At 47.8% G+C, this 14,043-nt stretch overlaps 1 protein-coding gene across 1 annotated transcript; it reads left to right on the top strand.

Annotated features, from left to right (window-relative positions):
• Positions 1-374: 374 nt before the first annotated feature.
• On the top strand, positions 375-3,719 carry LOC128278247 (zinc finger protein 852-like). Its single transcript, XM_053016932.1, has 4 exons — positions 375-474; positions 528-642; positions 722-1,831; positions 3,666-3,719. Exons 1-4 carry the CDS (start codon positions 434-436, stop codon positions 3,717-3,719), a joined length of 1,320 nt encoding a protein of 439 aa, XP_052872892.1. The 5' UTR covers positions 375-433.
• The last annotated feature ends 10,324 nt before the right edge of the window (positions 3,720-14,043 follow it).

The raw sequence follows: 14,043 nt of genomic DNA, 5'->3' as shown, positions 1-14,043 counted from the left end.
GGGCCTACATACATTTTTCCCCATTTGCTGTAAGTGTGGACGCAGGGTTACAAATGACACTGAACATCCTCCAGATTGAACAGCAAGCGACCAACAAACTAAGCGAAACGAAGTAAACTGACCCGTCGTCGCAGCGTATCTACTGCGTATGATAATGTATTCTAAGCGATTGAGCGATATATTCTGTGATTTTTTTAAAGCACTGATATAAAGGGTCACTTCTGAACGACCGCAGTATCTGTTGAAAACTATTTTGAACGATTGAATTGACAGCTTCTGCTACTCACAGCATCAGTTATATGCCGTGCATTTTCTCCGGGGTTGACAGCATAGAAGCTGTCAAAAATAGCCGATTGACACAATAACAAAAGCCTGTTTTAGTGCGCGACACGGACAATTTTACTTTGCTCTTTAATAAACTATTTCAGTAGAAATGAGCACTTCGAAGCCTTCTACAGATTCATTTTCAGACGAGTAAGTTGACGGTAAACAACAACTAATATGTATAATAGCGCTTTTCTTTCTAGCATCATGGTTAGATGTCGAAAGTGCCTGTCGACTGATGGCGCGTTGGAGCCGGTCACTTTCGACGAAAGGGGCAAATATCTTTCACAACAAGTATTTTCCTGTACAAATGTTCAGGTAATATGCCCTTCTAATAATGAAATTGCTCACGCTTTCGTAACGAAATGGTTATAATATGCTTCTCATCTGTTTTCAGCTGAAACTATTGCCAAATATTCCAACATATTTGTGTTCGGCCTGCAAAGCGCAATTAAATTTTCTGGATAAGTTGCGCTCGATATGGATTTCAAACAATGCAAAAATCAAACTGGTTAAGGAAGAAGTGGACACCACCCATTTGACCGGTTCTGAAACAACTGTAGAGCATTCTGGCGGTGGGATGCAACAATCCGACGCCGTTGAATCGGTCGTCAAAACAGAGGTTGCCACCGAAGATTCTGAAGATTATTATCATCACGACGATTTATTTGAGGCCGAGGAAGTATCGCTGGAAACACTTTTGAAACGTGAACCAATGGAGAACCAGCAGCAGCCTCAATTATCGCATGCAGATCAGATTCAAGAAGAAGGTTCCCTGGTAAGGAACACCACCACGGGTCTTGACGACCAATCACCAATTTCAGGTCACAACAATTTGGGTATCAAGCATGCCGCCGAAGGCACTGCCGTCGGCATGCCGCCGAAGAAAAAATCCCGACACACTGGTAATCAACCCGTCTCTGTAGTCGGGGAGCAGCGACTGTTAAGGTCGAATAAGCGACGAAGTTCCCAGAAGGATATCGTCGCTGCAGAGTCTTCAGTGTCTACAATGCAGAGCCCACAAGTTACTCGTAATGTGCATAAAAACAAGCAAAAACACCAGTGCCCCCATTGCTCCATCACGTATCCAAGCCCATCCAGACTGAAGAGACACATACGCACTCACACTGGCGAAAAGTCGTTCATGTGTAAAGTCTGCAGTAAAGCGTTCCATGCGGGAGACAACCTGCGCCTCCATATGAAAATTCATAACAAGGACCAAAATCAATGTCCTAATTGCCCTGGCAAATTTGCAAAGCAATCCCAACTCATCGATCACATTCGAACGCACACCGGCGAAAAACCGTTCATTTGTAAAATCTGCGGCACAGCGTTCCATGCGGTCAAATACCTGCGCCAACATATGGGAATTCACGACAAGGGCAAACTTCAGTGTCCCCATTGCCCTGGCAAATTCGCACAGCGATCCCAACTAATCGTTCACGTTCGAACTCACACCGGCGAAAAACCGTTCATATGTAAAGTCTGCGGCAAAGCATTCCATGCGGCAAGCCTCCTGCACACGCACATGAAAATTCATAACAAGGACCAAAATCAATGTCCTCATTGCCCTGGCAAATTCGCACGAAAATCCTACCTTAACGAACACATTCGAACTCATACCGGCGAAAAGCCGTTCATGTGTAAAGTTTGCAGTAAAGCATTCCATTCGGCAACAATCCTGCACACGCACATGAAAATTCATAACAAGGACCAAAATCAATGTCCTCATTGCCCTGGCAAATTCGCACGACAATCCCAGCTTAAGAAACACATTCGTACTCACACTGGCAAATAGTAATTCTGGTACGAAGTTTGTGGCAAAGCGTTTCATGCGAAAGCCTTTCTGCATAAACCGATTAATTGCTTTACAACAAGGACAAGAACTTGTCAGAACGACAGCATTCTGAAATTCACAAACTGCAACAATTTAATAAATTTGTTTCAGTAATTCAATTTGAAAGTCCTGATAAGTGACTGATGTGAAGAAGGAACATGATAGTTGTGATAAATGAAACAGGATGAATAAAAGGCACTTTAAAAAACGATCATCTACTAACTTATCATGGTTTAAGCTTTCTTAGGGCAACAATTAGATATTACTTCGTTTAATGTGTATCCTTCGATGACTTTTTTAACTTTCATAGTGTACTTTACTGAACATTGAGATCTATATGTATAAAAATGGATGTTTGTCATCCGTCCGTCTGTACCGCTTTTCCACGTCTGTATCGCGCAAAACTACTGAAGCAACCCGCGTGAAATTTTGACGACGATTTCGTTTTTAAGGAAGTAATGCACGAAACCTGTCCGTGATCCTTTGTGTCCTTGTGCGTCGCAACTAGTGGTAAACACGTAGTGCACGCCTTCTGGAATCCTGTGAACGCCTCTAAAATCCACTCCCACTTCATATTCACTGAGGTCGATTCCAAATTCATTTCCTTGTGAAATACCGTCGACAACTAGAGTCGAAAACATTTGTCCACCGAAATACGCAGCCGTAATATGGTTTCGAGACATTCTCTACTGGCCAATATAAAATTAAAAAAACATTCGAATCGCAAAAAAAACGAATGGTGAAACATATTTGACAGTTTGAGCGTAAAACAACGTCCCGATCAGGAAAATTGTATTGTTTCGGCGTCACATGCAACCACGAACGGGACTCGCATACGGGATGGCAAGCTGTCTGACCAGCTGACTGGTCGATCCATAAGCGGGGACTACACGAAGCGTAAAACGAGCGTGAAATTAATTTTAAATGTCAAATCGTTCATGCTTCGTGTGGCAAGCTTAAAATATAAAAAAGTTGTTGCCGAAATGTCAAACATTCGTGTTTTTGGCCCCAGAAAATAGAAATCAAACAAGTAATTTGATTTCTGAATAATTTTTTCTGTTTTTTTTTTATTTTGTTGCTGTGCCAGCAAATAAAAACTTACATTATCCTCTGTTTGTAAACAAAGCGTTAGACAACAGTGTTTACGCTCGGTTTTACGTCTCCTACGGTTTTACGGACTCATCAACGTTTTGACATAAGCGCAAACGATTTGACCTAAAAAAATAATTTTACTGCGCTGCCACACGGTGCATAACAGCAGATATAAAAGCCTCATATAACAATTTTGACAGTACAGCGATCAGGCGTCAAAAGCGTTGTGGCTCAGCAGACCCTATAACACGACGTTATACAGGGCGCATACCGGATTTGACACTATGTTACGTGTTATAGTTATGCACCGTGTGGCAGCGCAGTTACTCTCGCTTTTACGCTTCGTGTAGCCCCCGCTATACAATGGGACGATACTTAAGACATATGTTGCGAAACCCATGCCCTATTGTAGGATGATTTGTTCTTTCAGACGGTTAACGTGTGTATCAAAGAGATTCGGCCCTAATAAGCACAATTAAAAATAATTGGCATAGGTGAGGATTTTTCTCGTTCGCGGCTTTCTTTGCTGTTTCTTTAATTGTCTCCAAATCCTCTAGAATCGAAAGCATCAAAACACTTTTTGGGACACATGGGAAGCTCCAATTCTCCCGAATGTCCGACAAACAACTTCCTTAATCGCTTTTGGTACTCGCCACGGCATATACAATCCATTTCCAAGGGGTAGAAAATGTCTAAATTATTGTTCATACATTGTTCGATTAACCGCAATCAACATCCCAACGAGCAACTATATCCGTTTTTGTGTCCGGCGGACGGTTCGTTGGACACTTGGAATAGTGTCCGAAGGCCCAGTTCCGTGCCGCCAGCGTTAACGTATTCGTTGAGACTCGAAAATACCGTTGCCACGTTCACAACGTTTTCCTTCAACTTCGATTTTCCGTGCACTGGCGGACGTTGGTTCCGATTTTCCTCCATTCAAAGAGTCTGTTCCGCGTTCAATTGCCGGTCTGGTGGCAGATTTGTTCCAATTTCGCGAAGCGTCTTGTTTCCTGTGCGAACTGTCCTACGTTAAAACTAGTTCAGTCCGGTTATTCGTCGATATTACAGGGAATCATACGAGACACGTTATAAAATGATACAACCTGTAGACTGCACTGCAGTTTTACAAATGACACTGAACATCCTCCAGATTGAACAGCAAGCGACCAACGATCTAAACGAAACGAATTACACTACATGTTTGGCAAACACACATAATACACACGGTACGGTACACCGTTTTAATGTAAATAAACAAACGGCTGTCAGCTCATTTGCCATAAAATAAGCTTTGTCACCCCCCGTCCACACTTACAGCAAATGGGGAAAAATGTATGTAGGCCCAGCCAAATTCACTCATTTTTGTTGGACATCCGTGAGCTACTTTGAGTTGCCGTTGAGTTCCTCTTGCTTATCGGTTATTTGTACCGATTCGGGTTGAGAGGCCATATTTTTCAATTTGACAGTTGGTACGGGCAACTTTTTTCGCTGTCCAAATTTTTGGACAGCATTTCGAGAGCGGATCAGATTATGACAAAGATGGCAATAGAAAGAGAAGGAAAACATCATTTGTTATTATTTGTAAACGTAGTTTGGTGTCAGCTGTTGTTTACGTTGATTGCAAGTTTGTGAATTTGAGAAATAAGTGCAAATTGTCCTCGGGAAAGGTATGTGCGAAATGCGGAAAATAATTTGAAGAACAATTTGGTGAACAAGAAAAAGTCGTTGTTCATGTTATCCGCAGAAAAGAATGGCGAACCATAACGGAATTGTTGAGGAACCACTGCCCAGCTATAGCTACCAATGGAAGCGGTGCGCCAAAAATCTGTTGCGGTCATTCGGGTGAAATTCCGGAACCCTATTCCATCGTTCAGCTGGTCGATTAAATGTAATCCGTGGTGTGAAGCCTCCGCGAAGAGCTCTCGCGTCCAACAACGTCGTGATACACGCTCAGCATCCAAATACTGAGCGTATGCAACAAGCACAGACGCACCAACTAAACATAGTTTTCGCGATTTAGATTTGTTTTTATTATTTTTAAAAGACATTTTAATATTCGAAGAAGCCTATTCGGTGCAAAACTGCAATTGGCAAAAGAATGAAATGATAACTGCCAAATTAAAAACATAAACAAACGAACTGTCATTTCACTCACTGGAGCTCACAGATTTGACGTCTAGAAATTGCTAGTGTGACAGCAAAAAGTTGGCCCAACTTGCTGCAAGTGTGGACGTAGGGTCAGAATGCTGAGCTTTTTAGAGTCCGTTTTGCAGCCCCGACCGAACGGCATTCGTCGGCATAACGTGTCATGTCCGTTCATGTGTGTCAGCGTCGTCGGCCCGCCGACGATCCGAAAGCTCATGGCTCCTCGGGATGTCTCTAACAGCTCGCAGAACTGAAGAATTTTAACCTACACCGTGCGAAACCGGAACCGTGCTTTGCCGTTCGGTGGCTCAGCTTATGGGCGAATCCGGCTGTTCGGGTTGTTGTCGCTAGATGGCGTTGAGCGTAGCAAAATAAAGCTCACAGCAGCAACGTTTATAGCAACCGTAAGCTTTCAAGCTTTCTGCCGTGCTTCGGAAGAAAGCCGTAGATAGCGCTGCGGTTGTCCTGGGCTGCGACCCCGTTTTGAATGACGCAGACCAACAGACCAGCAACGGCTGCGCCACCTTATTCCTAAATTATTGGGGTGGCCCCCGAATAGATCCATAGACTCCTCCAACAGTTCAAACAAGACGTGATCTACGCGGTGTTTGAGTGAACCCCTCCACCCGAACTCGTGCCGGCGCGTTTGTTATTCTTCCACTGAAAACGCACACAAACACTACGCGGCCGAGGTTGCGTGGTGGTTGCGTGGTTGCGTTTGGAGGAAGTGCGCATGGGCGCGCGAAATATCCGGGTTGGCACGGTACGAGACGTTGGTTGGCGGCCAGACGGCCGTGTCCACCGTTAGAATCAAGGCTTCGTGGCCGACGCCGGCTTTGCGGAAAAGCCGCCGTGATAGCGGTGTGTGTGTGTGTGTTTGTCGCTCACGCAGTCCTAAGCCTAGTATTCGCGGTTGGTAGGGGCACCGTCACACAGGGTAGTAGCCAACGGTCTAAACCCTTCTGTATTCAGCTGGACTAGCTCAGTGTGGGCGGATGATGTTGCTTATACCTTCGCGATTCCCCGCGCAGTAGTATTGTAGCTCCATGTCCCGCATAGGTTCTCTCTCTTTCTCTTTCTTTCTTTCTCTCTCTCTCTCTCTCTCTCTCTTTTGCTCTCACGAACTCGCTCTTTCTGTGCTGATTTGTCTCTGTAACCTTTTCCTTATCACTCACTTTCTCACTGTCACGCTCCCTTTCTCTCCCTCTCTCTTTATTTTTTCCCATGCCTAAAAAAGTATAGTTTTTCCGGCTATTCCAACTCCTGCAGAGGCACTGGTAGGACATTAGGAGTACCAGGATGTTCAATAAGTTTTGCGCTTCGATAAGAAAAACACCATTTTATGGTTTGAAATACACCCTGTTATTCAGTATGGTCTACTGAGCATCAGTACTACTTGCTCCAACTGAGATCACATCTGATGCGACCTCATCATTTGATGAAAAACACTTTCAAAGGATCAGCGGGATAGACTCAAGTTTCGTATACTTTCAACATGCGTTCACAAATTTTATTTTGCTTTTAAACCCTCTAAAACGAAAAATTCAATCGCTGCACGATGCTCGATTTTTTCCATTGTAAACACATACTATGACACGTCGATAATCAATGGCTTGCAAACGACGAATGAATTAACAGATTGCATTGAAACTTCACATACGTTCATTGAAGTGTGTTTGCCAACATAACAAAATTAATTTAGCACCGCACTCTGTTATTGAACCGCAAAACTTGTGGGCCAACCCAATAGAACAGTACGATGTGTGTGTGTGTGTGTTGGAATTGCAGGCTCTCGCGTGCTCGGGGGAAAACCTCGATCTTCAACTTCCGCCGGCGGAAAACTCACTGGTACTTTCTTTCTCTCTATCTCTGTTTCTCTCTCTCTCTCTCTCTCTCTCTATCTCTCTCTTTTTCTCTGTCTCTCTCTCGCTCTCTCTCGCTTTCGTACACACACGTAGAATAAAGCGAGCGAGCGAAGAGTACAGTACGAAAAGACCTTCGCACGGCGAATACGGCGAGTCGTTTCCAGCAGGCAAAGAACGAGAGCGAGCACTGCAGGATCACAAACGGGTGGCGGCGGCTGGAGGAGGCCAAAGGAGGTCGGAAAAGAAAACTGTAATTATGGGGCATCGGGGCCGCCGCCCATCCCCGCGCCGTCAACGCTTTCCCAAGCATACACCAACACACACGTACGGACGGGCACAAAAGTCCCGACCGCGTCGTGCTCGGGTGGCAGTTCGCGTTGAGTTAGCCGCTCGAGCGGTTGAGTTGAGTCAGGGTTGTGGCGAACGCAAATCAACCGGACTGGCGTCACCTCTAGCAGCAACAGCAGCAGCAGCAGTTCTAGTTTACCCATAGTGCAGTGCAGAGAATAGTGTCCCGACGAGAGTAGAACGGTGCGGAGACCACCGGGACCGAACGAGACTCTTGGAACGTCGACGATTAGTTTACATAATCCCCGATGGTGGTACTGGTGCTGGAGTGGCCCTTTCGTTGCCCCGCGTACTACTACTCTGGTCGGTGGTGAGGCGACGCAACAGCAGGAGCAGCGGCAGCGGCGGCAGTAGCGTACGTAGTACGTAGGGTGCTCAGTGCTCGGTATTGTTGCGTTTCGGGTTTTCCTCCATTAACCATTCCGCGACCACAGCGATTTGGTTCCCCGGCTCCGAGTGCTCCGAGTGCCACCCGGTTCCGGGTGGTTGACCGACTCGATTGATGGGACTTTTGATCCTTGGTCCAGGGCACGCCTGCGGCACGCCGGAAGAGAGTGGCGAGTGATGGACCAGGCCAGGGTCGACCGATTCTTTGCGGCCAATAATTCGTGCTCTCGCTTCCTCTCTCTGTTTTTTTCTACCTCCCCTCTCTTTCTCTCGCTCTCTGTATGTCAATAATAGATCGATATGATCTGCAGCGGCGGCCTCCCAAGTCCCACCGAATTCCGAGTCCAGGTCCTCGCGTTGTCGTGTGTCCCTGGCTCACTCTGGGTCAGGTACGCGGAGCGGTTGTAGTTGCGTGCGGGCGGCGGCGGCTCGCTCACCCTCGCCCAACGGACAGGGGTTATCTGTAGACAGATGTTCAAACGGTCCCGGCGGCGGCGGCGGCGGTGTGGTCGTGATGCAACCAGGATCAGGTGTTGCTGCCGGAGCAACTACCGATACCGACCGATACCGATGTGGCCTGGCCGGATACCTTGTGTTGGTTTCCACTTTTCCGCGCGGGTATCCAGTGCTGTAGGATGGCCTCCTGCGGTCCCCAAGTTCAAGGCGTTGACTTGCATGCCCCGCGTGTGTGTGTGCGTGTGTGTGTGTGTAGCTGACGACTGTGGGTGTACTAGAAGGCCGCGAAGGTGGATCCACATCCATCCAGGAGGAGATATCTGCAACCAGCCCTATCAACTACGCCCCACGGGGGTGGGGAGGATACGATACCAAGAAGTTAGATTAAAAGGCATCGCCATACGCGGAATAACAAAGAACCTCACCGGAAAGTGCGTTCGGAAGGTGGAAGGTCTTGTGCACGATTAGAGAGATAGACCCGAATAAGAGAAAGAGAGAGAGAGAGAGAGAGAAAGACAGCGAGAGAGAGAGCGCAAGAGAGATATCGCAAGAAAGCTAGCAATAGAAGGGGAACTAAGGCCCAGAAATGTGACAGGAAAAGGTAGCTGCTGTCGAGTGGTGTCGGTGCGAGGCATTCCCCCTCGGTGGGCTACAACTACCACACACTACCGCACATCGCCGACCCTGTGGGGCTCCCCTTCGCCATTAGGTACCTGCGAAATGGTACATCCATCCGGGCATATCAACGCAAAAAAAAAATGGCAACTCCAGGAACCACTACTGGGATTGTTCGGAGATAATTTTCGTGTTCATAGCGACACAGCGTCTTCATTGATGTTATTGTTGTTGTTGCTATTTCCGTTGTTGTAACAGGGCGCGGTCAAACCCTATTGACCAGACCTCCATTATTTGTATATATAGATATATAATAGACCCCTTGAGAGTGCCGGATGGTTTGCCGAATTTTTGTATCGCTACCCGTTGATTGATGCTGATGCTGAGCAAAATGGTTTCTATTATCTAGTGACGGCGAACTTGGCGGCAACATCGCCGTTCTGAGCCTGGTCCTGGAGCACTACCCCATACTTTGCTAGTGATCCAAGCGTTTGGTTCACCGGTTAGTCCGAGTGTCTTCTGCAAACTTGCATGTGCTACCCGAGGCCCCGAGGCGACTCTGAGGTGCTGTCGCAAAGGATTATCGATCAAATAGCGGAGCGGGTTTCTTGAAGTTTTTGAGCAAGTTTGACCGAACGACGCCAATCGCCGAAAGGTCTGGTGTGCTTTGGTGTGGCGGACGGAAATGGCGACAAACTTCAGAGTGAACCAACCAGCGAACATCCGGTTCCTGCGGAACACTGGAGCACACCATACGTAGGATCCACCCACCTGACCGGGCACCGGGCCTAATTCTTCGCCGCATTCCATTCCACGGGGACAAGTTCCTTGGCGGAGCTCGAAGGAGATGTGTACGGTGCCACTACTTGTCTAGAGGTCCGGCTCACACCCTACGAGCCAACGTGAGCAACGAGCCAACGTCGGTTGGTCGGGTTGCAGTCCCGGATTGCACACGAGTCTTTCAATGGACGCAGTGGTAAGAAACATTGACTGACCGAGTGAGACAGAGAGAGGCAGAGAGAGAGAGTGGGGGGAGGGGAGGGCGGTGGAGGGTGGTGATACAGAGAGAAGCTCCGAGCAGCAGCAGCAGCAGCAGTCTGGTATAGCAGTATTATTATGCCCCGAAAGATGACCTTGGGCCGTACTCCTGACATAATGTGCTCTACTGGGCTTCAAACCCCTGGCACACAGCAAGCGAAGCAGCATCTTGCTGAGCTCACCTACCACACTCACCTACACAACCACAAAAGCCACACACACACACACACACAGAGCAAAGTCGCCTTCGTCGGCGAACGAACGAAGAAACTGCTATTCGGTGTGTCGTCGTAGCGTCGAGGACGATGTCGATCGTCGTCCTCGACTCGCTGAGTTTGATGTCGGAGTCCGAACACCGGCGGATAAAAAACTGGGAAAATCACTTCCGGCGGTGCTGCTAACAGAGCTCTTCTTGACCGCCGGTCCCGCGACCACTCGCCGCGACTCTGTTTCCGATTATCGGACAGCAGCCAGCCAGCCAGCCCTGGGTGCGCTATCCTCATTCTCATTTTCCCGTTTCGTGCTCTCGTCTGTGAAGAGTGCTTCACTCCAACCCCGTTCCTGGCGCACCTCGGAGGAGGAGGCCTCCTCCACCTGCAAAGCAAACAAGCAAACCGACCGACCGACCGCCCGCCCTTGGGCTTTCCTAGACCTAGGATATGCAGCCCCACGCAAGCGGGCCAGTCTGTGCCAACGTACAGTTCTTCGTCTGCCAGCCACACATGGGCACGTGTCTTGTGGTGTATGCAAGTGGATACGTATGTGTGTGTGTGTGTGTGTGTGTGAGTGTTTGAGTTTGGAGATACAGTTGCTAATGGCGGAAAATGCTGCTGCCGACTCTTGCTTACCAAGAATTGCGAGTACTGAATATTAATGACTGAGACCGGGACTGTGTGCGCTCCTGTGATCAGGCACTTGACAGTATTATTGTCAAATCTGTACAGTGGAGGGTGCTCAGAGCTGATTGCTGAGCTTTGGTAGAAGGGTTTGACACCGTTCTAAGGTATAGATGGCATGTGCCTAGATCCTGCCGTCACTCGAATGGGTTGAATGGTTTATATAAGCGCCCCAAAGCGAGTCCAAAAGGTGGAGAATCGAATCAAGGAGTAACGCCTTAAAGTGGACTGCGTGAGTTAACGTAGAGATGTAGAGAGAATCCCGGGTTTTGTATTACAGGGCCTTTTCAGTTAAGCGGGGCGGGCCTATGTTGCGCTGGAATCGAACCAGTCGTGTGTGTGTGGCCATCCATGAAATTCCTCTAGTTGATTAGGAATCCCAGGTCCCCCGCTATGCCATTCTTTCTTTCCGAGCCTGCTACCGCTATGCCATTGTGGATGAAAACTGACATCGTTTTAATGTCTTGTAAGCGTTTTGTCGTAGGCTCTTGACTACGACCGTGCCATACGTTGGGCAAAACGAGCGAGCAACAATAAAAACACACATATGGGGTGATAAATGGCGATCACATGGGGCACTGGCTTTGCTTAGCTAGCTATATAACTAGGTGCCTATTTTTTATCTTAGAAGAACGTACCGAACCGTATTTATAACTAGCTTATTCTTCTCATCTCAACTCAACTCAGCAACTCATTTCTTCCTCATTTCTCGACTATCCGGCGTTTCAAAGGACTTCCTGGTGACCTATCCGATCAGCTTTCCTTCTAATTTCCCATTAGTCCTACTTTTCAGACGATAGGGCTTCCCGGTGACGTGTTTGTTCAGTTTCCCTTCCCGCCTCACGTTACTCCTCCGTTGCGGACGATCGTGGTTCTCGGTGACGTATCCGATCGGCTTCCTTTCCCGCTTCCTGTTGGATACAAGTCAAAATTCACATCAGCTGAATTTGGCTCAAATTGCTTGAAACCTATGCGAGTTTTACTGAAATGAACCTAGATTTTGTATGGAAGCCCCCCTTTGTAAAACGGGGAAGGGGTTTCAAACATTCATCAGAACATTTCCTTTTCCCCAAAACTCCCTGTAGAATTTGATTCAATTTGCCGAAAAAAACAACCCGATTTATGCTGAATTTTACGTTACGTTTATATGGGAGCCCCCCCCCTTCCCGGGCGGTGTGGGAGGCTTAAACTTTCCTATTCACAATCCGGTGTTCCCAGACCAGCATCCATTTATATATATATATATATAGAAGAAGATAGATAGATGATAGATAACCGCGACCCGGGTCGCCATCCTTCTCTCTCGATCTCCAGCTACATGTGAGGGTGACATCGAGATGGGCCAGGGGCTCGAACCGCTAGCGGCAGATCGTTTTCTGTTTACCCGTTCGCAGCCCCTCCCGCTTCCGTCTCGCGCTGACCCGGTGTTGTTCGTGGTGGACACTCGTCCCAAGCATCATCGAAACGCAGTTGCAGTTGCAGCATCAGCACTCCTTCGAGTCGGCGTCGTCACCGGCTGCGCGGCGGATATCCGGTATTGGACCGGCAGGCCACTGCTACGTTCATCGGGGGCGACCAACCATCATCACTGGTGGCGGACAGTGGAAGACAGTAGCCTAGCGTACCTCTCGATGCTACATGGTAAACAGTGATTCACGACCATGATTTGTTAAGCCTTATCCTCAACTCTCGCACACACACACACACACACACACACTCGGATACACGTGCTTGAACACCGGCACTGTGCCAACTAAAATCAGGGTCTTCTACCAGTACTTCGCCTATCTAAATTCTTAGTCTAACCATATTATACAAATTAAAAAAAAAAATTTAATCCTAAAAGGACTGGACCGTATTTATCCCCTGGGTGCCAGGTGCTTTGATTGTATCTTGAACCAGTTTTGCTTTGTGTGCAGGCGTATTGTCATGACGCAAAATTACCTTACCGTGTCTGCTGACCCATGCCGGTTCGTTGTTCGATCAGGTTTTAGGAACTCGTGGTACACCACACCCTTTCTGGTCACAGACACGTCCAACAGTTCTTGTACATAGTTCAATGTTCTCGAACTTTTTGGCGGTCTCATATGCCCCATGATATCATTTACTTGGAGGACCAAATTGACAGATAGAGTCAACTGTTTCCGCAATCCGGTTTCATCGGTCTAAACCTTGTATATTGGTGAAGTACTGGTATAAGCAGCTGATGACTACTACCACCACTACTACTACTACTACGTATGTTGGTGACCGGTCCATCTTCCCACTCTGTTCTTTTTATCTTTCTCTATCGCGCTCTCTCTCTCCCTTTTTCTCTCTTTCCTCCTCTCTCTATCTTTCTCTCTTTTTTTCTCATCGCTACAGGTTTTCCTTCCAACACGCAGGTGATGGAGTTTGGTTAGGTGCGAGGGTGTTGGTACGGCTACTAAGCGGGTAGCGTGTTTTGTTCAGCTCACACCGAAAACAAGAAGCAAACCAGACTCATCGGTCAGTTAAAAAAAGACACCCAAACACACACTTACATACACACAAAAGGACACATGCACGCGCGCCAACTTAAGGACACAAGGGCACACATCTACACACATTGTCAGCGGCAAACAGTAGGACAGCGCGGCGGGACATGAACTACCAGGCCCTGTGCATGCAACAAAAGAACCTCCTACGACTAGTATAGTCCCTTTCCTTAGAACCTTAGAAGTACTCGGAAAACCCCCCCCCCCCCCCCCCGGCCCTTAAAATACATAGCACTGCATGCACAACGTCGTGAACCGCCCCCCTCCCCACCGCGATACACACAGATATTGATGACCGACGCCGCCGCTGCCGTTACCTGGTTACAAAGCTACTACCTGAAAGGCGTGTGCTGTGTGTGTTTGTGTACGGCAGAGAAGAAGTGTAAAACCGGCACAGACCCACCACCAGCTGCTACACATTCCAACATCTAACGCAAAATCGGCATCACATCCACCACCGGCAGCGATCGGATCCGGACTGGAACTGGAAATTGCCCAACTCAGACAAAGTGTGACCTACGACC

This window comes from Anopheles cruzii, chromosome X (genome assembly GCF_943734635.1).
Source record: "Anopheles cruzii chromosome X, idAnoCruzAS_RS32_06, whole genome shotgun sequence".
In the NCBI taxonomy this organism is placed as follows: Eukaryota; Metazoa; Arthropoda; class Insecta; order Diptera; family Culicidae; genus Anopheles; species Anopheles cruzii.
This window is presented reverse-complemented; position numbering and strand designations above follow the sequence as displayed.

Coding starts and splice junctions, on each gene's coding strand:
- LOC128278247 (XM_053016932.1), top strand. CDS start 434: ATGAGCACTTCGAAGCCTTCTACAGATTCATTTTCAGACGA. Junction 475..527: donor ACAGATTCATTTTCAGACGA/GTAAGTTGACGG, acceptor TTTTCTTTCTAG/CATCATGGTTAGATGTCGAA. Junction 643..721: donor TTTCCTGTACAAATGTTCAG/GTAATATGCCCT, acceptor ATCTGTTTTCAG/CTGAAACTATTGCCAAATAT.